Source organism: Nannospalax galili, unplaced genomic scaffold (assembly GCF_000622305.1).
Source record: "Nannospalax galili isolate Female #2095 unplaced genomic scaffold, S.galili_v1.0 scaffold1274, whole genome shotgun sequence".
Classification (NCBI taxonomy): domain Eukaryota; kingdom Metazoa; phylum Chordata; class Mammalia; order Rodentia; family Spalacidae; genus Nannospalax; species Nannospalax galili.
Genome location: NW_008334662.1, coordinates 257,205 through 280,656, shown reverse-complemented (window position 1 = coordinate 280,656; position 23,452 = coordinate 257,205). Strand labels below are relative to the sequence as shown.

At 45.9% G+C, this 23,452-nt stretch overlaps 2 protein-coding genes and 1 pseudogene across 3 annotated transcripts in view; 1 reads left to right on the top strand and 2 right to left on the bottom strand.

Moving 5' to 3' along the window:
• The window catches only part of Rara (retinoic acid receptor alpha), a 45,594-nt gene extending 44,806 nt beyond the window's left edge, over positions 1-788 (bottom strand). Inside the window, exon 1 of the mRNA XM_008829436.2 lies at positions 655-788. The gene's annotated coding sequence lies outside the window, so the exon portion shown is untranslated. The remainder of the gene's footprint in view (positions 1-654) is intronic.
• A 5,295-nt stretch (positions 789-6,083) lies between these two features.
• Cdc6 (cell division cycle 6) lies at positions 6,084-22,261 on the bottom strand. Of its 2 annotated transcripts, none has more exons than XM_008829440.3 (12): positions 22,040-22,261; positions 21,276-21,496; positions 19,669-19,950; positions 19,352-19,551; positions 18,554-18,729; positions 17,766-17,872; positions 15,686-15,825; positions 14,187-14,287; positions 12,848-12,912; positions 8,237-8,439; positions 7,629-7,769; positions 6,084-7,404 (listed from the first exon to the last, which is right to left on the bottom strand). In XM_008829440.3, the coding sequence occupies exons 2-12, from the start codon at positions 21,457-21,459 to the stop codon at positions 7,315-7,317; spliced, it is 1,689 nt and encodes a 562-aa protein (XP_008827662.1). In that variant the 5' UTR covers positions 21,460-21,496; positions 22,040-22,261; the 3' UTR covers positions 6,084-7,314. The 2 variants fall into 2 exon arrangements, with proteins under 2 accessions (XP_008827662.1, XP_029417651.1); XM_029561791.1 differs by having other exon boundaries at positions 22,142-22,227.
• Positions 8,918-9,815, top strand: LOC115069655 (annotated as a pseudogene).
• Positions 22,262-23,452: the final 1,191 nt, after the last annotated feature.

Below are 23,452 nucleotides of genomic sequence, written 5' to 3'. Positions count from 1 at the left end.
GGAGGAGGTTTTTGCACTAGGCACTGAGGTATTGGCAGGGATGGGGGTTCTGAGCTGAAAGGACTTCCTCTAGAGGACAAGGTCAACAAACACTCATAATCTCCACCACCCTCCTGCAAAGCCGTTGGCCACCTTAGTGTGTGATGCACCTGGAAGGAGGCACTGGCTTTCTACAAGGTGAGTCGGAGCAGGAGCAAAGTCCTGGGATCTGGGCTGGGAAGCCACGAGGAAACGAAAGAGAAATCCCTTAGGGAGCCTAGGGTCCCCTTCAGGGCTCTCTCCACTTTTTCAGTCGCCCCCATCACTTGCCAATTCTCCACTCAAGGTGAGGCGTGGGGTAGGAGTGTGAAGCGATACTGCAAAGGAAGGTAAAGGGGTGTGGGGCCTGGGCAGACCTTCCCCCCACTTCCCATTCTTAGCTAGAGAATAGAAAATGCCTGGGAGGGATTGCAGGACGGCCACACGGGTCTACAGCTCGGAGCTTTCCAACACCCCGAGGTTCCCGGGCTCCCACCTCCCTGGACTACAGTGAGCAGTGGGGGAGGAGGGATGGGGAAAGCCTGAACTGGCAAGGGAAGCGCCCCGATCAGAAGCAGAGGGGCCCCAGCAAAAGGCGGCCGAGGGAGAATTGGGAAGGGGCGTGCACGAGCCTACCTGCTCAGGTGTTCGCTGGCAGGGGGGGCGATGGGGTTCCCAGGAGAACCGGGAAAGCCCTCTCAGCTCAATTCAGGATTTCCCCCAGCTTCTGGGTTAGACTACGGCAAGAGGCAGGTTCCCGTTGGGTCCTAAAGCCCACTCGCCAGATTATAGGATCTCCCCGCCCTCTACCAGCCCCCACCGGGTCAGCGAGTGCAGCACCGACGACTGATGGAGAAAAAATAACCCACTGGAAGAAAGATGGGGGTCTGAGCCTTGGGCTGGGGGCAGGAACAGTACCGAGGCTCAAACACACACCACACGAAGGGCTTTAGTAAAGGATGGGATCACGGGGGACAGGAGGAAATATTCTTTCTCCGATACAGTCAATGGATTTGAGCTTTGGTGTAGGGAATGGGGTTAAGCCCGCCTTCTCTATCACTCCCGATGGGCTATTTAGCCACTGAGAATGGGGGGAAAGGAACTTGCCTTTTGGACAGGTGCCTGCTTCTGTCCTTTTTTCGGACTGTAACCCTCTCATCCCAGCCCACTATCCCTAAAGGCCTAACAGGCCTTGTGTGTGGGGGGGGATCCTTGATCTTCAGCAAGTAGGCAGATTTAAGTGGCATTGGAGGCTGGCAGTGTTTTGTATCAGCATGGTTACTGTTGGATTGAGATGTGTATTTGGGGGAGCCTGTGGTGGGCAACACAGGTGTAGGAGGGTCTGAGCAGGTGGGGCTGGGAAGGGCAGCAAGAAGAGGACTTTGGGCTACCTCCAGTACTAGAAATGGCAATTAGCAGGGAAACAGGTCACAGAACCTAGAGGTCAACCAAAGCCTTGCCCAGCCCTCAACAGGATCTTGAATCTTTATTACCATAATGAACACGTTCAAGAGTATTTTCCAAGGTATTCTGGGGCAAATGGATCTCGTAATAGATCAACTTCAAGGTCACTGATTCAGTTTAGGATAACCAACCTTCAGTGGTTGTCCTTTCTCTGGTCACCTCAAAGGGAGAATTCAGGCTTGAGGGGGTCCAAGTGGACAACCGGGAGATGACCGGGAACTACAGAGTGCTGTACTGAGAACATTTTGCAAGGAGAGTTATAGATCACCTCCAGCAGCAGAGGTAGGGAAAATGTCATGAGGTGAAGGGCCAGGAGACAAGGACAGATTGAGGGAAAGGAGAGCACATCGCCTCTTCCTAAAAGGGGAGAGGGCAGAAGCAGTGCCTCTGCTGTCTATGACTTGCAAGAACTGGAGAAGCTGGACTGGAGGATGGGACCCCAGGTAGGGTAGAGTCCCTGGGGTGAGCTCAGGTCAAGCTTTTCACCCCAGTGTGCCTCAGTTCTCTCCCAGCTGTTAAACAGGACTGGGGGTTCTTCCCAGGCAGTTAATGAGTGTTTACCAAACGGCTTGAAGATCCTCAGATCTCAGCTGGGCCACCAACCATTCCAGTTTAAAAGCTCAATAAGGGCTGAGTGTTATTTGGGGTGGGGAGGAGCAGGGGAAGGGGGAAGCAGAAGACTCTCTTACAGACTAAAGATGAAACCAAGCTCAGGGAGCATAGGCCCAGCTGCCACAGGATATCCTTGTACCCAGGGATGGAGGTCACCCTCCCCCTCCACCTAACCACCACCAAAGGCTGGCCTCCAGCTAGCTGTAGGCAGAACCCAGCCGGGCAGCTGGTCTTCATTAACTCCAGCTTTTTCACCCCCCACCGTGAACCCACAGCTTCTACAGGCCCAGGCTACAGGGGGCTGCCCTAGCCTGACCTTGCAGCTGACACTGGGGTGGGGGCACTATGGCAATGGCCAAGTTACCAGCTGAAAAGAAAGTCAAGCAAGACTCCTTTTTCCCACTGGGAGCAAGCAGAGAGGAAGAGTGTGGGGGTGAGGGTGGAGGTGGGGGAATTTAGGGCAAACAGCAGGCAGTGAAGTCAGCTGGATGGAGGCCCAGAAACCCCCACACCCAGAGGCCAAGTCTTACTCTAGCTTTGCTTTCAGCTAGTCTTGGCGAGGCCCCAAACTAGGGAAGGCCCTGACTGCCCCTTTCCGCCTCCCTGCCCCCACCCTTATTAAATACACATTTTATCTCTCAGCATCTTCATTATCTTAACTGAAGGAGACAAGCAGTGGATGGCGGCAGCAGAGAGCGTTGGGGGGGGGCGGGTGTGGGGAGCTGGCGCACCCTTGTTACGAAGTGCTGATCTAGCTCTTTCAGGCAGTGTGGGAAACAGAGGAGGGATCAAAGCAAGTGGGGCTGATTCAGAACTCAATTAGAGCTTTTTTAAAAAATGGGAGCTGGCTTTCTCCTTTTGCCAGTCTTCAACCTTTACCCAGGCCCCTTGCACCCAATCAGCTTCAGCAGAAGCTAGTGTCTGGGGTTGGAATAAGGGGAGGCCAGAGGGCACTCCTTGGCTCCTACACCTACCTCTGCCGAGAGGAAGCCCCCTAGTTTAGTTTCAGGGCATGTCTTAGAGGGCACCTTGGCTTTCCAGGGGGAACCTGAGACCAAAACTTTCCCCAAAACCCAAAAAGTAGGACATCAAAGGTGGGTTCCTCCCTAGTCCCTTACCAACTAGAGGCAACTTTCTGGCCAACTTCTCAGGACAGGAGGTAACATCCAGATAGGCACCCCTCTTTCTAGCCTGTAGACAAGAGTCTCACCCCATAGCCAAAGCTTTCCTCAAGCAAAATACAACCAAGGGAGTGATTATCTGTGAGACCAAGTCTCTCTCCACAACTGCCAGGGCACTCTGGTCTGATAAATTCTTTTGCAGGGGCTGGTTCATCTTGCTGCAGAAGCACTAGCATTTACCCTCAGCTGAGAACTGTCAAGATGGGGAAAAGGCAGCGTCTTCCCTGTTCTTCCATTCACTGAATAGTTATTAACTACCAGAAGTCTGGCACTATAGTGCTAGAGGCAAATACAAATGTAAATAAAATCACAAGTCTTGGGACAAGGGTGTAGCTCAGGGAAGAGAGCTACCCCAGCACACATGTGGCTCCACATTCAATTTCCTGCACTATAAACAAAAGCCAACCCTCAATTTTGGCTTTTTCTCTCCTATAGTCAAGATATTTTTGTACATGTGGAGACCAAAGGTCAACTTTGGGTGTCATTCCTCAGGAACTGTCCACTTTGCTTAAGCAAAGGGGTGTCTTATTTTCCTGAAGCTTACCAAGTAGGCTAGGCTGGCTAGCCAGAAAACCCCAGAGGACTGGTCTGTCTCAGTCTCCCCAGTGCTAGTATTAAAATATTTTGTATGTGTGTGTATGTGTGTGTGTTGGGGGGTGTTCTGTGGGGACTGAACTCAGGTCAGCAGGCTTACATGGCAAGTACTTTACCAAATAAGCTATCTCCCCAGTCAGGGTGTTTGAAAATATATAGCCAAAATAAGTTATAGGTCTTTATTGTCTTTTCCAGCACCAAGGATTGAACCTAGGGCCTTATGCATGCTAGGCAAGCAGTCAATCACTGAACTATCCCTAGTTTTCTTTTTCCTTTTTGAGACAGGGTTTCACAAAGTTGCCCAGACTGGCCTTGAATTTGTAATCCTCCCAAGTGGCTGGGATTATAGGCCTGTACTACCAGGCCAGTTTACTGTGCATCTTAAGAGGGCACTTAATAAAGGCAGGAAGGGATACATTTTAGTGGTAGACTGCTTGCCTAGCATGGAGGTGGGGAGGGGAGACAGGGAGCAATGGAAGGGTGGGAAGAACAGAGAGCTCTGCCAACTTTTCTGATTTCTGGGTAGCCTGGACCTCACACATTCTTGCAGTTAGCTAGCCACAGGCAAGTCTCTGTTGAGCCAGAAATGTCAGTGGCAGCCCTGGGGTTGAAACTCACACCAGCTTAGTGGGTCTATGTTCTTTCCATAGCAATATCCAACACTATGGAAGCCGAAGCTTAATCTGGTTCTTAAAAAAGAAAAAAAAAAAAGAGTCCAGAATATAGATACATACCCCACTCTCTTCAAAGGGAAGAATGTAGGTCAGCATCTTTGCCACTACTCCATGCAGAGTGGCCTAAGATTCTGGCAAAAACTAGTAACCACAGGCCCATCCCATCCTACTTAAACTCCCACTACCTTCCCATAGCACTCAGCTTCAAGTGAGAAAAATCAGCAAGGAAAGGACTTCCTTCTTCCCTTCTGCTCTGGCTGTCTGAATTTACACTTAAGACTTTACTGACAAACATTTATCAGCTCTTGCTCCCACAAGAGCAGTGGAAGCCAAACAGGGACTCTAAGTCTGCTTCACGCATCACTGACAGAACCAAACCTGTTCCAATTGCTGAAGTCTTAAGAGCAGCGATGACCTAGAAAATTGGCAGTGGGGAGAGCTGAAGGAAACTAACAAACCAGTATACAGAAAGCCCTATTTCAAAATACCAAGGGAAGGAGAAAGGAGGCAGAGGGGAAGAAATTTGGCCCCTCTGAATCTACAAATGTGATCTTGGCTAGAAGCCAGGGAGGATACACAGCAGCCCCACTGAGAGGCAAGCCATGTTCCTGACTCAAGCCCCAGAGTTAGAGGAAGGCGCCAAGCCTCAAACACAACGAGGTGGGGAGGCCGCTCCTTTTTGGGCAGGATCCTACTGTGGACATAGAACAGACAGCAGCTGCCCACAGTGTGGAAACAAACTGTAAAGCAGTCACGTCTCTTAAGGCTGCAGCATCCAATAAAATGTAATTTAAATCAAGCCTCGCATCTGTTCTCAATCCCATTCAGTCTCTGCTTTCCATTAGCCTTTGGACAATCTTTACAATTATGCTTGTTAACCCTCATAGCCCCAGACACTTTCCAAACTTCTTGGCGGAGGACTGTCCTCCCCACTTGCAAATTGCCTCAGAGAGTATAAACACTCTGGTAAAGGAGTTTAAGTGTGACATTCAAACTCGATGGACTCCTCTGCTACACACACTGGTAGGTCGTGTTCCTTTCGAGGGCTTACTGCCCTTTGAGCCCTTACCACCTGCTGTAGCGCAGATCACTTTACAAGGATACAGTGGGCAGAATGAACGAAACAGTGGCCATCAGATCGTTTGTACACATATCAAATTCCCAAACCTAAAGTCTTATCAGAAAGGCAGAAGACGGCAGACAGGCCCAGGGAATAAATGAATAGCAACTTCCCAAGCAACTCAAGTACCTCTGTCCCTTCCTTCAAAACTACCCTGCCCCACATATCCCAGCAACCACATGGCAGCTAACAACTGTCCGTTAACTCCAGTTCCATGGGATCTGACGGTCTCTGCAGGCATTGCAATGACGGGTGCACTTAACCTACATGCAGGCAATACATGTATACACATTAAAAAAAAAAAAAAAAAAAAAACCTAGCCTGCCCCAAACCTTTCAAAGCAGTGTTATAATGGTGCCCTCTGGTGTCCTTGTGACAAACTGCCACTTAATGCCACTGGAAATCAAACCCAGAAAAGGCTCCAGTAACCATACGGATGAATTTATTTAATAAGACTAGAAAAATATCTTTTCAGATGAAAATCAACCTGAATGGACACATATTGAAATATCGGCCTCGTGAATGCATCTAAGACTGTGGGACACTATAGGAAGGAATTTTCATACTAATTTCTGAAAGCTTAAGTTCTTATGAAATGTAACTTAAAAAGACATGTGGGCCTGTGCAAAGGCTCACAGGGTGAAAGTACTTCCAAGCCCAAGGACCTGAGTTCAATCTCCAAGACTCACATGGTAGAAGTTGAGAAATAACTCCTGCCAAGCTGTCCTGACCTCCACATGCATGCCATGGAACATATACGTCCACACACAAATAAATGAGTCCTTAAAAAAAAAAAAAAGAAACTTGGAAAATAAATATATTCACAATCTGTAGGTACACTCTCCCCCACATTGGGAATACTCAAGAAACTCAGCGAATCTTTTAAAATGTCCAGTGTGGTATCGACGGTGTGGATGCATCAAATGTCAAAATGAAATTTTTCTTTTGTCATTTTGAGACAGGGTCTCCCTGTGACCCCTGCTGTCCTGAAACTCACTATGTAGGCCAGGCTGGTCTTGAACTCACAGAGATCCGCCTGCCTCTGCCTCCCAAGTACTGGGACTACAGGTGTGCGCCACCACGCCCAGCCAAAACGAAATTCTTTAACCTTCAAATTTCCATGGAGGTGTGTCTACTTTTCTGGATCATTTCTTTTCATTCTTCTTAACCTTAACTTCAAAGTCCTTAAATATACTGTTTATACTTAAAAGTAAATATATACATATTCTGCAACATAAATCAGCATATACTTGTAAGCATGTGTGGGAAAGGTACTGAACATAATTTAAAAAGGATTCACTGGTCATTGTTTTTAAAAGATAGAGTCTCATGTAGTCCAGGTAGGCCTCAAGGCCTCAAACTAACTATGTAGCCAAGAAGGACCTTGAACTCCCGATCCTCCTGTCTCCACCTCTAAGTGCTGGGATTATAGGCATGTGCAACCCAGCTACTTGGGTATTTTTGTGGGTAAAAACAAAAGACCCCAAAATATTACCCTGTGTTAATACTCATGAATCTATACATTAAAATTCATCAGTTTTAAGTAAAAAAGGTCTTGTTTTCAAAGGACCTGAGTATAAAGCACTAAAATGAAGATTCCCTAGTGTGCCAAATGCCCACCGAACACGTCCCAGTGAGGTGTAGGAAGCATTTAAGGCAGCCCAGTAGCTAGGATATTTCCAATCAAAGCTTTGTCCTTCAGAGCATGCTCTATCTCCTTTTCTTGAATCTTCAGAGACACCTGGAAAGAGAAAAGAATTTTCCGTGACACTTTCTATCACATTAAACTTTCCTCATAAGAAACCAGTTAAACACTGCTGTTTTCAATGGCCTGAAAAAAGAATCTCATTCATACCACACACCCATCCCACACATCTGAAACCCTAACTAACAGAAACAAATTTTTAGCGGTCATTTCAAGATGAGCTCTCCCAAACAAGACAGTTTACACAGTGTTCCTTGTACCTTTGTGAGGCGGACCTCCTTGTTCTTCTTTAACCCTAAAATGCCTCTGGACTCCAAGAGCCCTGAAAGGGACAAACACTCCGACTGGTCCACAGCTGCCATCTGCTGTTTGCGACAGATGCTACTGTAGGCTTCATATAACTGAGAGGAAACAAGGGAAAATAAAATGTTGCTTAAAAGTCCCATCTCATAACCTATGGTGATTTCAGAGATTCACCTGCCTCTCGAGTGCTGGGATTAAAGGTGGTACCCCACACCCAGCACTCCAGAGGCAGAGGCAGGTGAATCTCTGAAAAGCTATCAACAACCTTTTAAATAATACTAGTAGTGTTTATTCTTACTAAAAAACCCATTTTTTATTTGTACCAGCTGGAGCATGATATGTCCTTTGGAAAATATCCACTTTTTTTTGGAGGGTGGTCTTTTTGAGACAGGTTCTCCCTGTAGCCCCAGCTGGCCTGGAACTCAGAGATCCGCCTGCCTCTGCCTCCGCCTCCTGAGTGCTGGGACTAAAGGCATTCACCACCACGCCCAGCAAAAATATGCCCATATTCTAAAGAAGAATTTCATCTCTACCCCAACTCTACCTGCTGGGATGCCCAGCTTACCTTTCCCAGAGTGACCTCTTTTACTTTCAACTGCCTGGTCACCAGCAGCAAGGAGCAAACCAAGATCTTCTGCTGAAGAGGGAGGGAATCTTGTGTTCTTTCTTGGCTCAAAGTCATCCTGTTACCATCAACTTCGGAAATGACTTGGGATATGTGAACAAGACCAACACGCTTGGGAACCAGAGACGCAGAGGATGATTTACCTGTAAATAAGTCAAATTTTATGAGCTATTTGTCCTTCTGAATGTAGTTTAAGACCAAAAACAAAACAAAACAACCCCTCCCCCCGCAACAAGTAAGCAGCAGACTCAGGCTGGCCCTGAACTCATCTTCCTGCCTCCACCTCCCCAGTGCTGGGATTACAGGTGTGCACTGCCACACGTGGTTTGTTGTTTTCATCCTCCATGCCTCAGTTTCCCTAGTCCTGGAATTCCATGCATGTATCACCATGCCTGCCTCTCTGATTCAGAGGTAAAGAACAGGGTTGGGGTAGGAATGAAGTTTGGTGATACAACACTTGCCTACGACATGGCCCTGGGTTTCACCCTTAGCATTGAACCTTGAAGAAAAGATGTCTGGCCTGGGAATTAAGATAGGAAAATTATCCAGTATTTTGAGTCAAATGAATGGATAAGTGTGGACAGTCAATCCCACTTCAGTCTCCCAGATGACCTCCCCGAAATGAGCTTGGAGTTTGTTCATTTGTACAAGCTGATCTGCAAGACAACACTTGAGAAAATACCACTGGATAGCCTAGCAGATAGCACTCCCTCCAAAGTGAGGCTAGGAAACTGCCAAGAAGCTGCAACGGTCTCATTGTCTGGAGAAGCTTGACTCCAAGGCAGAGGCAGAATTTGTTCTCTCACAACCTTTGCCTGACATCACTTCCTGAGACCATCTGTAGTTGTCCCACAACAATTTGCTTCTATGTCATTACTACAAATGGGAAGTTGCAGAGGACTAATGTAGAAACCAGAGCTCAGAGATCAAGTGTCCAAACCTTAGAGTTGAAAGGAACTTGGAGGGCTATTCTTACTCCCTACACAATGGCTGAGTCTCTTCTAAAACAACCCCAACATGAGGTGAATCACCCAACTTTTTTGTTTGTGTAAGAGTCTCCTGGGTCTGCCTTCTCTGCCCTGGGAGCAGCTCTCCTGCCTTGGCCCTGCACCCCTGAAAATGTATGCTTGCTCCTTGGTGCACAGAACACTTCTCAGCTACTGAGTCGACCCCCTATCTGCAGTGGTGTTGAAACAACCAGACACTGGCAGATGAGAGCCTCAGCAGCTTGGCAGTCCCAGGTCCCCTGACCTCACTCATCCCTAGCTGTAGCTTCCAAACAAGCACCATTTCAAGGGACATTGACATAGTAGCCAAGTTCACTGGGGCGGGGGCAGCCACAGTTGGGGTGGCTGGCTCTGGGACTGGGACTGTGTTTGGGAGCCTCATCATTGGTTATACCAGGAACCCAGCTCTGAAGCAACAGCTCTTTTCCTATGCAATTCTGGGCTTTGCCCTCTTGGAGGCCACGGGGCCCTTTTGTCTAATGGTGACTTTCCTCATCCTCTTCACCATGTAAAACAGCTATCTCCCATAGTTCTTGCTCTCATGTCTGTCTGTGCTGTATATTCCTTTTCCTGTACCTTCCCAGGAACTCTGGGGAAAGTGGTTGGCTCAGGGTTTTACACAGAGAAGATACATACTGTATTAATAAGAAAAAAAAGTTTACTGGGACTGGAGAGATGGCTATTGGTTAAGAGCACTGGCTGTTCTTGTATATGACCTGGGTTCAGTTTCTAGCACCCACATGGCAGCCAAAAACCATCCATAACTCCAGTTCCAGGGGATTCAACACCCTCTTCTGGCCTCTATGGGCATTGCACACCTGGGGTACACTTACATATATGTAGGCATAACACTCATACACATTAAAAATAAAAAAGGGCAGTTTCCCTATGTAGCTTGAGCTGGCCTTGAACTTGGGGTGATCTTCCTCCTGAATGCTGGGATTACAGGTATGGTGTGGTCCACCTCACTCAGTTTCTAACCAACTTTTGTTTGTATATCTTCAATGCTGGGGAACCTAGTTATTTCTATGTACTAGAAGATTCCTTCTTTTATTTAGTTGAAGTCAGTGTCCTTCTGGAGCCATTGAAACTGGCCCCACACATATCAGAAGTCAAAAGGAATTAGGTTTGTCTCTTAATTTATGCCAGGAACTTAAAACCTGTTAGCAATGTGTGTTAGTGGTGCTCACAGGGCCTATGTTACTAGTAGGGGAAAAGGAGGAATAATCTTTAAAAGTTGAAGAGATAGGGGCTGGAGAGATGGCTCAGCAGTTAAGCTGGCTCTCCAAGGCATACAGCAGGCCTGGGGACCTGTTAACAAAGCAGTAGCCACTGTCCACCAAACAAGATAGACAGCAAAGTGTGCATGAGGGGATACTGGTGTTGGGTAGGTACAAGGCAAGGCCAGCAGTTAGGCAGGTACAGGTAAAGGGTGGGTGACCCACTGATGTAGTTTCTGGCTGTGCTCTTCCTCTAGCAGGTATTTGGACATGCATGATGGAATATAGACCCAGTATGTACAGGCATACACTATGCTTCCCTATAACATTCATGGGGAATTATTGGCATCAAGTGCATCGAGGACAGCCAGGTCTGCTAAAAGTGCCTTGCAACATGTCGGATAGCACTACTTGCAGAAATATCTTGAAACATGTCAAATAGCAACACAGGGTTACTGTATTGAGAAACGAGGGAAGACTGTCCATGGATGCCTAGCTCCCCTCTCAGGGAGGATAGGACCCAGACAAGAAGACCTAATACTGTGGCTTCCATAGACTATACTAGAGCTTTAAAGAGAAAACCACTGTCTGAACCATTATTTAACTGACATCATGCCATTTCTCCCTCTATCTTTTTGCTGGAAAAAGTATTTTACCTTCCTAGGTCTCTGCATTTCCTCATTGTAAAATGTATGGGTTATAGCAGATGAGGTTTTAAAAAAATGTTTAGTTTTAAGTAATAAGACCCCTTCCTTGGTTGGAATCCCAAACACTGTGGTGTCCAGGCTGCACAGGAGAGGTGAAAAAGGCTGTCCACCCCTCAGAGGTGGCCCCCGTGCTTCTCCTTGAGCCCAGGCTTCAGGCTGGAGTCAGATAACCAATAGGTACCCACATCCATCTACACTTTTGTGTTCATCATTTAGGATTTGTGTACAAATTATATTTCCATGAACAAAACCAAAGGGAATGATTTGATAGAAAGACTAAGCCCTTTAAAACCCAAAGCTGGGCTCTGGAATTCTCTGTTCTCAAGCCCCAGGCCAAGTCATGTGACAACTTGTACTGCCTTTCCTCATCTCCAAAATGATCATAAGGCCATTAGTTCACAGGTGAGCTTCCCCAGGTTACCATCCCTAGTCACGATGCACGTGCTGACTGACTGTATTGCATTCTTCACTACAACCTACGCAGAAGCTGTCATACGCATGCTATGTCAGTTACCCATGGGTGAACACCTCAACTGAGTTGATAAGAGCCCAATGAAGGGGCTGGAGAGATGGCTCAGTGGTTATGAACACTGACTGCTCTTGCAGAGGACCCTGGTTCAATTCCCAGCACTGACATGGTGGCTAAGAACCATCCTTAACTCCAGTTCCAGGGAATCCAATGTCCTCTTTTGACCTATGTAGGACTGCATGACATAGGTGCACTCACATACATGCAGGCAATACACTAGTACACATAAAATAAAAAAAATAATATTTTTTTAAAAAGTTGAAGAAATAGGCCAGGCATGGTGGCGCACACCTTTAATCCCAGCACTTGGGAGGCAGAGGTAGGTGGATCTCTGTGAGTTCAAGGCCAGCCTGGTCTATGTAGTGAGCTCCAGGACAGCTGGGGCTACAGGGAGACCCTATCTCAAAAAGACCAAAAAAAAAAGTTGAAGAAATAAAGTTTTTTATGTGGTGCTATAGTACTCAAACAATTCTGAAGTCCCAACCAGTGCAGGAATGAAGGAAAAAACAAGTCAAGCCATCTTGTTTGTACAGATAACACAGGACAGTAAACACGGAGAAGCATGTGGTTAGTTCATAGCCATCTTACTATCACAGAGAAGAGGACAGGGCTGAGGAAAAGGAAAATTAAAAGTCATTTATTTGATAATCTTTGTGGTTTACTGTAGCAATATGATCTTTCCACCTCTATCCTCCCTGACTGGTTTAAAGGCTTAAGGTATCCTGAGGTGAACCTATAATTCTTTAACCAGATTCCCCCTTATTCATCAGGTATTAACTTTCACCTACATAAGGACCTAAAGGGCACTCAACATAAACACCCAGAGACAGGGTGATCCAACCACTGTCTAGTTTTCATTCCTAGAGCTTTGAAAAACTTAATTTATCCCAACCATTTATGTAACACCCTAGTGAATTCATTTCCAGTAACACATGGACTAAGGTACTGGCAGGCAAGACTGAAACAGAGTAGATGGAAGTGAACACACACCTTAACTGTGGGTTTAACATTCATGTCATCCTTCTCTTTCCTCAAAAAAGTTAGTTTTCCAATTATAAAGGAAGACAGGAAGGAGATAAGCTACTTACATTCAGACAGTGGTTTGAGGATTGTCTGGCTTTTGACATCTGACTCCACAATTTCAATAGCTCGCCTATAAAAATATTCCTAAAATTAATTTGGTCTGAGCCAAACCAAACACCACACCAAGCCACCAAGCCAAAAAACAGGCACATTAACTAAAAACAGCATTTTTTTTTAAAAAAAATTAAGGCCCCTCCCAAGTTTGGTTCTTGGCACCCACATCAGGCGGCTCTCATCTTCTGGCCTCCATGGGCACCTGTGCATATATGGGCATATACACACACACACACGCACACACACACACATTAAGGTCCCTAAACAAACTGGGTCATGTTTTAGCTAAAGGGGTCTCAACTGCTTTTAAAATAATTCACAGACCAGGGATCTGAGAAACTTCAACACTACTTGGTTTCCTCTTGCAGAAGCCAAGTAGGCTGTCATACAGTAGGCCAGTAACATTTTGGATGAGGAGCAATGTCCTGGGTAGGAGAGGGGTTATGGTTTGTGGGTAACTAAGGAGAATTACAACACCCCTACATAGCAGACCTAAAAGGTGAGTCTTGAGATGTATGTAGGATATGGATAGGTCACATCTTGTGGCCTACATGGCTAATGCTGATAGCTGTATTCTTTACTCAAGTAGTTTGCTGACTAGGGGAAAGTTTCAAATTCCAGATCATGCCATCTAGCAACAGGAAGAGCTTACTCTCCCACTGCTCTCTCCAAAGTGCTTTGCCCACAGGAAACTATAAGCCAGACCTGGATCTTCTGCATGGCAGGAGGGGGAAGTTGGACCAGCAGGCCAGCACAGCAAGGATCATTTTAATGGACCCAGTATCCCTACTGGGAGGGAAGAAATTTCATCAGTCAGGACAGAGGCTCTCCCCAGCAGGAGGGACAGGGGGATGGAAAGGAGAAAGAAGTCTAGAGTAGACTTGGGGGACCACCAACTGGAGGGAGAAGGGGTGCCCACAAAAGGAAAGGAACAGAAAGAAAGTCTAAAGGCAAAGATGGTTCAGGTCCATAAATAAACCTGCTTGAGATCAGCTAATGGAAAAGTAAACTGGAGTCTTTTTTAATACAAATGTAATTAACCAATCTATAATCACCACAGGGAGTGCCAGCAACATCTCATTTATTTCTCCCTCTGTAGGTAATGGACTGATAATGTTTTAGACATTAACACGGTGGAAATCCAGAACTCCCCACTGAGAAACAAGTCCTCTTTCCTGCGTGTAAAAAGGAGCAGGATGGAGCCTCTTAAGCCAGTCACTTGAGTTACATGAGACAATTAACAACATTTCTTCTTTTTTAATAAAAGCAGGCAACAGTGCTATAATTCACCTGCAAACATCCAGTGCTTTGCGAACGTCTCCAGAGACAGCTGAGACTTTGCGGGCACAGAACTGAATCGCAGCATTGTCCAGAACCTGGTCTCTAGACACCTTCAGACAAGATACAGAAGATAATTTGAGCCAGGTCTGGTGACACAGGCCTGTAATCATAGCTATCTAAGGCAGAAGGATCTAAAGTCAAGGCCAGGTTGGGTAACTTAGTGAGACTCTCTCAAATAAAAAGCTGAAAGTGGCTAGGCATGTAGCTCAGTGGTAGAGCACTTGGCTACTGTGTGAGTTTGTGAACCCCAGTACCAGAAAAATAAATAGAAGACAATTTGGACTCTAAGAATTTCTCTTAGTAATTTAGGTTCTAGATATAGGGAATAAGAGAAATGCCTTTCTTGTTCTTAAAGGAAGATATTTGAGAGGCTGGAGAGATGGCTCAGCAGTTAAAAGCACAGACTCTTACAGGTTCAATTCCCAGCACCCACATGGCAGCTAACAACCGTCCATAAGTCCAGTTCCAGGGGATTCGACACCTTCTTCTGACCTCCGATTGCACTGCCCGACACACATGCAGGCAATACATGCATACACATAAAATAAAAATTTTTTTTAAAAAATGAAGATACAGCCAGGTGTGGTGGTGCACACCTTTAATCCCAGCACTTGGGAGGCAGAGGCAGGCGGATCTGTCTGAGTTCGAGGCCAGCCTGGTCTACATAGTGAGTTCCAGGACAGCTGGGGCTACAGGAAAACCCTGTCTCAAAAAGCCAAAAAAAAGAGAAGATATTTGAGTACACATTTAAGGACTTTGTAGGCATGTGGTGGCTCATGAAGGAGAGAATGGCACCTGGAACTACAAATTTTTTTCCAAAGGTCCTACATTTTAAATTTTATTACATTTACTGATCTTGTGTGCGTGGAGGGGAGGGTGGGCATGTGCATGCCACAGCAGATGTGGAGGTCAGAGGGCAATTTGCAGGAGTCAGTTCTCTCCTTCTGCAATGTAGGTCCTCATGCAGACTCAGGCAATCAGGCTTGGCAGCGAGTGCCTTCACCTGCTGAGCCACCTCAATGGCCCAGGCCCACTTTTATTTATTTAGTTTTTGTCTTTTTGAGACAGGGTCTCCCTCTAGCCCCAGCTGAACTCACTACGTAGACCAGGCTGGCCTTGAACTCACAGAGATCCGCCTGCCTCTGCCTCCCAAGTGATGGGACTACAGGCGTGCACCACCATGCCCGGCTCTCAGGCCCACTTTTTAAAGGCCATTAAGGAGGCATTTGAGTCTTCTAATCCCTACTTTTCATTTCAGCACCGAAGCTACCAGTAGTAAGTAGGACTGTGTGTACAAATTCACATAAAAAGGTGCATACTCATTATGGCCCAGAGGAGTTCCCCACACCATTAATAAAGCAATCAAAGAAAATATTTTACACCTATTGCTAGGTTTCTGTGACAAAAAGATCCCTGGGAAAGAATGCGGCATAGCAGTTGGCGCTCACCTGATTAAGTCGATCCTGTAAGATCATAGCTATCTGACTCCTGGTATAAGGTGGGAAGTTCAAGAGCTGTGGCTTACAGTTTTCTCTAGCCTGAAGTCTCGGCAGAATTCTGTCTGTGAGATCCAGGGTGTTAGCAATACCTAGAAGATGATTAACAGGCATCAGCATCGGTCAAACCATCCTAAAAGGGAAAGACAAACAAAATTCCCAGCATAACCCAGTATTTCAGTTATGGCTTCCCACTTGCCTTCCACCATACACCAAAAGTAAGATGCGTCTATTAGGTAACATACAATCAGTGACACATGCCTAGCACTGGGAGACTGAGGCAGGAAAATCAGAGGCCTTGTCTCAAAAAGAAAAGATGCACAATAGAGTGTTTTTAAAGTATGTCTGATAGCTCAGGCTGGCCTTGAACTCCTGATTCTCCTATTCACCTCCCACGTGCTGGGATTACAAGTATCCGTCACCATGTCGGGCTAGAATGTTCTTTTCATGTTAGGTTTAGAACTGTTCACAGACAAGTAGGACTTGTTTCTCAAATACAAAATTCTGCCCATTTCTTTGGAGAATAAGTGATGGGAACTGAATCTGGGGCTTTGCACACGCTAAGCATGTGCTCTACCACTGAGCTACATCCCCAGTTCGTCAATTTGCAGACATGTGTATGGTATTATGGTATATGTATGTATTCATGTGTATGCACTTCTGTGCACATGGATTTGGAGGCCTGAGGTTGCTGTCAGATGCCTTCCCCTATAGTTTCAACCTTATCTTATAATTTATTATTTTTATGTGTATGTGTGTATTGCCTGTGTGTAGGTAAGTGCACCTGTGTCGTGCAACGCCCAAGGACAGAAGAGGCTGTCGGATCCCCTGGAACTGGAGTTATGGACAGTTGTTAGATGCCATATGGGTGCTGGGATTCAAACCCAGGTCTTCTGCAAGAAGTCAGTGTTCTTAACCGCTGAGCCATCTCTCCAGTGCCTCAATTTTATTTTTTGAGACAGTCTCTCTCACTGAACATGTAGCTTACCAGTTGGCTAGGATGGCTAGCCAGTGAGTTCCAAGGATCCATCTGTCTTTGCCCCGCTCACCCCCAGTGCTGGGGTTAGAGGCACTATGCCCAGCTTTTATGTGGGTGCTAGGAACCAAACTCAAGTCCTCATGCTTATGCGGCAAGGACCTTACCCACTGAGCCATCATCTTTCCAGTCCCTTTGTCATTTGTTTGTATTTAAATAAAGGACTGGGTCTCACTGTGATGCCCTAAACTCATGATTCTCTTACTTCAGTCTCCCAAGTAGTCAGGATCATAGGCATGCACCATGGTGTCTGACTCCTAGGTCATTTATTCAGACTTAAAATCAATCTGCCTTGTCTAAAATCAGTATCATGAGTAATTTTCTAATTCTGATAAGACAGAAAACCAGCTTAAGGAAAAATAATGGGTAATAAGTTGAACAGGGGCTGGCTCAGTGGATAAATCACTTGCCACACAAGAGTAAGGACTAAGGGCTGGAGAGATTGCTCAGCGGTTAAGAGCACTGATTTCTCTTGCAGAGGACCCAGGTTCGATTCCCAGCACCCACATGGCCACTACAAACCGTCCTTAACTCCAGTTCCAGGGGAATTTGACGCCTTCTTCTGAGGGCATTGCACAACATGGGTGCACTCACATACATGCAGGTGATACACTCATACACACAAAATAAAAATAATAAATTTTCTAAAAATTTTTTAAAAAAGAGGGCTAGAATTCAGATCCTCAGATCCACATCACAGCAGGCTGGGCATGGTAGCCACCTATACTCATAATCCCAGGGTTTAGCAGGCAGAGACAGGATCCCTGGAGAAGCCGACTAGTTAGACTAGATGAATCAGAGAGTTCCAGGTTCAGCAAGAGACCCTGCCTCAGTAAATAAAATGGAATGATTGAAGAAGGTACTCAACATCAACCTCTGGCCTCTATACACACGTATGGACCCCTGAACATACTACATACACATACCAAGCTGAACAGATTTTAAAAAAATAACAAAATTTCTGATCCCATGTAACATTAACAACTGAGCACTAACCAATCAGCACCAAGCGAGAATTGCTTAGCCACGGCCATTCAAACAGTGTGTATAATACATCCTGCCCTTTGCTGTCCAACTGATCCATCTCGTCTAGCACCAACACACTGCATGCAAAGAGAAATGGTTAGTATTCGCAGTCACTTTCTCAATCTTCCAGTCTTCTGGATCTGAGCTAACTCAGATCATATAGGTCACATTCCTAAAAGCGGAGACCAGTTTGAAGATCATCATCAGCTTTAGAATGATATCTCCCCCATCATGGGTGAGTTTTTAAGAAATTTAAGAAATTAATTTAAAAACATTTAAACTTTAAACCCAAATTAGAAACTCTAGGGCTGGGTTTGTGACTCAGTAGTAGAGTGCTTATTTAGCATGCACAAGGCCCCAGCTCCACCAATAAATAAGTAAGTAAATTTAAAAGAAAGAAAAAAGAATGGGGCTGGAGAGATGGCTCAGCAGTTTAAGAGCACAGGCGACTCTTGCAGAGGACCCCCATTTGGTTCCCAGCACCCACATGGCAACTTACAACCATATGTAATCTCGTTCCAGGGGATCCAACACCCTTTTCTGGCCTCTGCAGACTTGCATGCATGTGGTACACTTCCATACATGCAGACACTTAAAAACACATTAAAAATAAATCGGTAACAAAAACTAAAAAAATTAGAATGTATTATTTTTCTTTTCTTCAAGTTTATATAACCACTTCTTAGAGCAAAAGAGCAAACACAGGGATGTTGCCTTTTGTGGGTAACAGATTTTTGCAGTGGAACATGAATACTAACATCATGGGGCCCTTCTTGGCAGTCATATGTTTTTCCACTTTCTTCATCACATCCTTCCCAGCTGGCCTAGGTATTTCTTCCTGACAAATCTCCTGAGCAATGGCCGGGAACACAGCCTGGGCACTCCTCAAAGACATGCAATTCAGCATGATAGTTTTAAAGTCTTTCATTTCCTTCTAGAAAGAAAAAAAGCAAACATGGGAGTTATCTTGGTGTCCAATAAAGATTTGACAAAACTTTTAAAGTGGCTTTTTAAAAAAATATTTTATTATTTTTATTTTATGTGTACAAGTGTACTGCCTGCATGTATGTGAGTACACATGTGTTGTGCAATGCTGCGGACATCACAAGAGGGCTTCAGATTCCCCTGGAACTGGAGTTAAGGATGGTTCATAGCCACCATGTGGGTGCTGGGAATTGAACCCAGGTCCTCTGCGAGAGCAGTCAGTGCTCTTAACTGCTGAGCCATCTCTCCAGCCCCTAAAGTGGCTTTTAGAGCTCACAGTGCATAAGAGGATTCAGACAATGAAACAACAAAAAACCTTATTTTTAGGAAACATGCAACCTTCTACACCTCTACTTTTTCTTAACCCCCAATAACTAAACATCAGGCTGGACATGGTAGTGCATGCCTTTAATCCCAACACTTGAGACGCAGAGGCAGGAGGGTCTCTGGTCTACACAGTGAGTTCCAGGTGAGCTTGGGCTTCAGGGAGACCCTATTTCAAACAAAGAAATAATCAAATGTCAATTTAGCAAGAACATCATAATACATCAGAATTCAGATTCTCAATGTACCTGGAAGTCTTGTAGAATTCGGCTTAAGCAGGCAGTTTTCCCAGTTCCAGGCGCACCAGAAAGGTAAAGACTTCCAGCTTTTTTCCCACAGATGTGTTCCCTCAGGAAACTCCTGATAACATCCATCTCTTTTTCTCTGGCAGGCAGCCGATCCGGGACAGCTGTATTCAGGACAAGCTTTGCCTGCTGGTAGCAAGTGCCTGTGTCAAATATAAAAAGGACAATTAAACACAACAGAGGGGGCCTGAAAGGACTCGCTGGACATCATTGGCATTGTTTACGATGACTGCACTGACAGCTGCCACATAAGATCGCACCTTCTTGCTTGAACAGTCTCATACAGGCAAATTCCTTCTCCGATGAACATTTCTGTTCAGAATCTGTTGTGATCTCTTGATCTTTTTGAACCGAGGAAAGTATTTTGTTTTGGTGAACTCTGTCTTGTTCTTTTTTGCTGGGAGACTTAACTGTCAGCTGATTGTCAAATACCAATCTGCGTCCCTTCCGGGTATGTGAATGAGGGGGACCGTTTTCTTTCTTGCTTTGCTTTGGTGGAGAACAGGGAGATAAGTGAGGAGTGTTGCATAGGTTGTCATCACCTGAAACATGAAGCCAGAATGTGGTCATTCCTAACAGAGGACAGTGAAAGACTAGAAAAGACCTCACCCAGAAAGTTAGGAGGGAGTATGGCCACCAGATGGCGCCACTGAATCCTATCATTTGGTTTCTACTAAATGGGTTCTAGTGGAGTGAATGAAATATATTGGACTTCCTAACCTTGGCACCATGAACATCTTAGAGTAACTCTCCTTTGTACAAGACTGCTGTAGGATGTTTGGCAGGCCCCCCTGGCTTTCACTCATGATTCCAGTATTGTCCCTCCAGCTATAGTAGCCAGATGCTTTCAGATATAGCCAAATTAACAACTATGCTCTCCCCTACCACTGTGTACAGTATCTACCAATAATAATAAAGGTCTTGGACAGGGCATGTATAGCTAAATTAGGTACAGTATCTGCTAGTATTAAGGTCCTGGGTTCAATCCCCAGCACAACCACCACAAATAAGCAAAGAGCAGCTAGGGTGGAAGTAGGAAAAGACCACAAGTTTGAGGCCATCCTGGGCGTAAGTCCCAGGCCTGAGCCACAGAGAGATCCTTTCTCAAACACCAAACCAAACCCTGGTAATAGCTGGGCCTAGTGGCCCACGCTTTTAATTCCAGCACCCAGAGGCAGAGGCAGGCAGATCTCTGTTAGATCTAGGCCAGCCTGGTCTCCATTGTTCCAGGCCAACTGGGGCTACAAGGAGATCCTTTCTCAAAAACGAAACAAAAAGCTTGGAAACGATTGTCAACCAGCTCTAAAAACAAAAATCAAAAATATCCATTTGTTTCTCTTAATTTCTCAACTATCTAGGCAAATTTCATAATACCATATATAACTTCAAGGTGATTTAAAATGACAGAACTAAGATCAGTATTAAGGAAATGAAGATCTGGGGCTGGAGAGATGGCTCAGCAGTTAAGAGCACTCACTGACTGCTTTTGCAGAGGACCCGGGTTTGATTCCCAGCACCCACATGGTGGCTACAAACTGTCCTTAACTCCAGTTCCAGGGGAATCCAAAGCCCTCTTCTGACCTCCGCGGCATTGCACAACACGGGTGCACTGACATACACGCAGGAAATACACTCATACACATAAAATAATAATAATAATAAAAAAGGAAATAAAGATCAAACCTATTTAGTTCAGAAAGTGATCTCCAATTACTAAGTGGCTTAACTATTAAGTTCAGTAAGCTCTTAGCAGCCATTCTGAAAACAAATAAAATGAATAATTTTAACCAACAGAGACATCCTATCACTGAGAAAAATGTTGGAAGGTACGAATCAAAAAGTTGCACGTAAATAACGGAAAGCTTACCCAAACGTTTTCTGGGGCTGAGAGGCAGAATCTTTGTGCTTAGACAAGGAGAAGAGGGTATAGCCTGGACATTTTTAAGTTCTAGTTTCTTGTCATTAGGAGTTTTTGTTTTATTCAATGTCCTAGATGGCTTCTTTTTTGGAAAACTGATGATGGCTTGTGCCTGGGATCGGGTCTGAGGCATAATAACCACAGCTGGATACAAAAAAGAACAGGGAAGCCTGGAAATACAAAAAAGTGAAGAGAAAAACACATCGAATTTACTTATAATTATGCTAACATAATTTAGTTCTGATCCCTACCCACATGTACACAGTAACAAGTAGCATTTGTCTACCTACTATGTGTGACATGTTGCTACACACATTTTACACATTAACTCCCTAAGTCTTACTACCTTTGAGGTGGATACTATCATCCCTATCTAAGATGAGACCGAAAAAGGCGGCTATCATCCCAGGCATCCGGACACCAGAATCCAAATCCCTAACCACCTGAGCGATGCCCTAAGTTTACCCACTGATTTCCACTGTACGTTTAGTTCCTTCACTCCAGGCACGCGCGGGACACCTTTAGCACAGTTAGTCCCAGACTGCCCCATTAAGGCTCCCCCAGCTCGGTTTTCACTAGCCAGCACTACCCCTACTCCACACAGCTCCACCCCATCCAGCATTTCCTCCCTATACACCACCACAGGCTAGACCCACTTCCAGAGCTCCATCCCGACCCCGACCCGCTGCGAGCTCCTCGGGCCTCGCTCGAACCTGCAATACTCTCTGTCCCAGGCCTCAGTGTGCAATCCACTCCTTTCCACTCCTGGGGCGGTGGCACCTCAGTGCAGGCTCCTGCACCCCACGCTCACTCACACTGACCAGCAGCAGCGGCAGCAGCAGAAGCAGCAGCAACTACGGCAGCCTCTTATCGCGCCAAATCCGCACTGCCCCAGCGTTCCCGGCTCGCGCCAAAGCCCAGTCACGCTTCTGATTGGCTGGCTCTAATACCGCCGCGAGCCTTGGCCTCCTCCCTTTTCCTTCGCGTTCAATCCAGCCAAAGGGCCCACAGCCAATAGGACAGCCCCAGGTCTCAGGGCCAACACAAGACCCCACGCCCTCCAGCCCGGGAGGGCCTTTACATCCGGGACCTCGGCATAAAAAGCGCGCGACTGCAGCGGACGCGACTCTCGTTAGGCGAGCCCGAGATGCCGCAAAGCCTGGCGGGAAGTGTAGTCTTTGCCCCGACACAACCCTACTTCCGCATTTTTCCTTCTACTGGAGGGGGCCCGGAATCTTTGCCCTTCTCATTGCCACACTTACCCATTTTTCATTATCGTGATGGGCTAGATTTTAAGAGAGCTACTACACAGGACTTACCATTTCGGATGCTAAGCACCTTAAGTCCAAATCTGCACGGCAGGAAGCGAATGAATGAATAGCATAGGGTCATAGCATCCTTGGTGGTGAAGGGCTATGACCCTAATCTCTTGATACCTGAACCAGTTTTTTAGTAAAGTTCTGTAGCCATATAAGCAAACAGGAAGTCATAAAAGTGAGCAGGGCCAACCATTTCATTTTGTTCAAGATAAGATTATTTTCTGTGAATCCCTCTTAGTATTCATCTATCATTGGTGGGGTGTGGAATTATGGCCTCCTAATTTTAAAATCTCTTCCAAACACTGGGGTTTCAGAACCAGGGAACATAGTTATTGAAGAAGCAAGCTGAGCATTTAATGAAAAACATAAAGCAGTTGCCAGGCGTGGTGTGCACGCCTTTAGTCCCAGTACTCAGGAGGCAGAGGCAGGCAGATCTCTGCGTTCTAGGCCAGCCTGGTCTACATAGCAAGTGTCAGGCCAGCTGGGGCTACAGGGAAAAGCCTGGTCTACATAGGGAGTTCCAGGACAGCTGGGACTACAGGGAGACCCTCACAAAAAAAAAAAAAAAAAAAAAAAAAAAAAAAAAGCAGTGATCTGCAGATCAGATTCCAAGGCTAATAGCCCATCCTAACCTCAGACTCCCAGGGCTCAGCAGTTAGGAGCACTGGCTGTTCTTGCAGAGGACCTCGGTTTGGTTCCCAGCACCCACATGGAAGCTAACAACCATCCACAACTCTAATTCCAGGGGAATATAATGCCGTCTTCTGACCTTCACAGTCATTGCATAACACAGGTGCACTTACACAC

What these genes read in the sequence shown, in the direction of transcription:
- Cdc6 (XM_008829440.3), bottom strand. Translation starts at nt 21,459, where the DNA reads ATGCCTCAGACCCGATCCCAGGCACAAGCCATCATCAGTTTTCCAAAA. An exon ending in GAATTCTACAAGACTTCCAG is followed by an intron (nt 18,730 to 19,351) that starts GTACATTGAGAA and finishes TTTTCTTTCTAG; the next exon opens with AAGGAAATGAAAGACTTTAA. An exon ending in GCCAAGAAGGGCCCCATGAT is followed by an intron (nt 17,873 to 18,553) that starts GTTAGTATTCAT and finishes CTTTGCATGCAG; the next exon opens with TGTGTTGGTGCTAGACGAGA.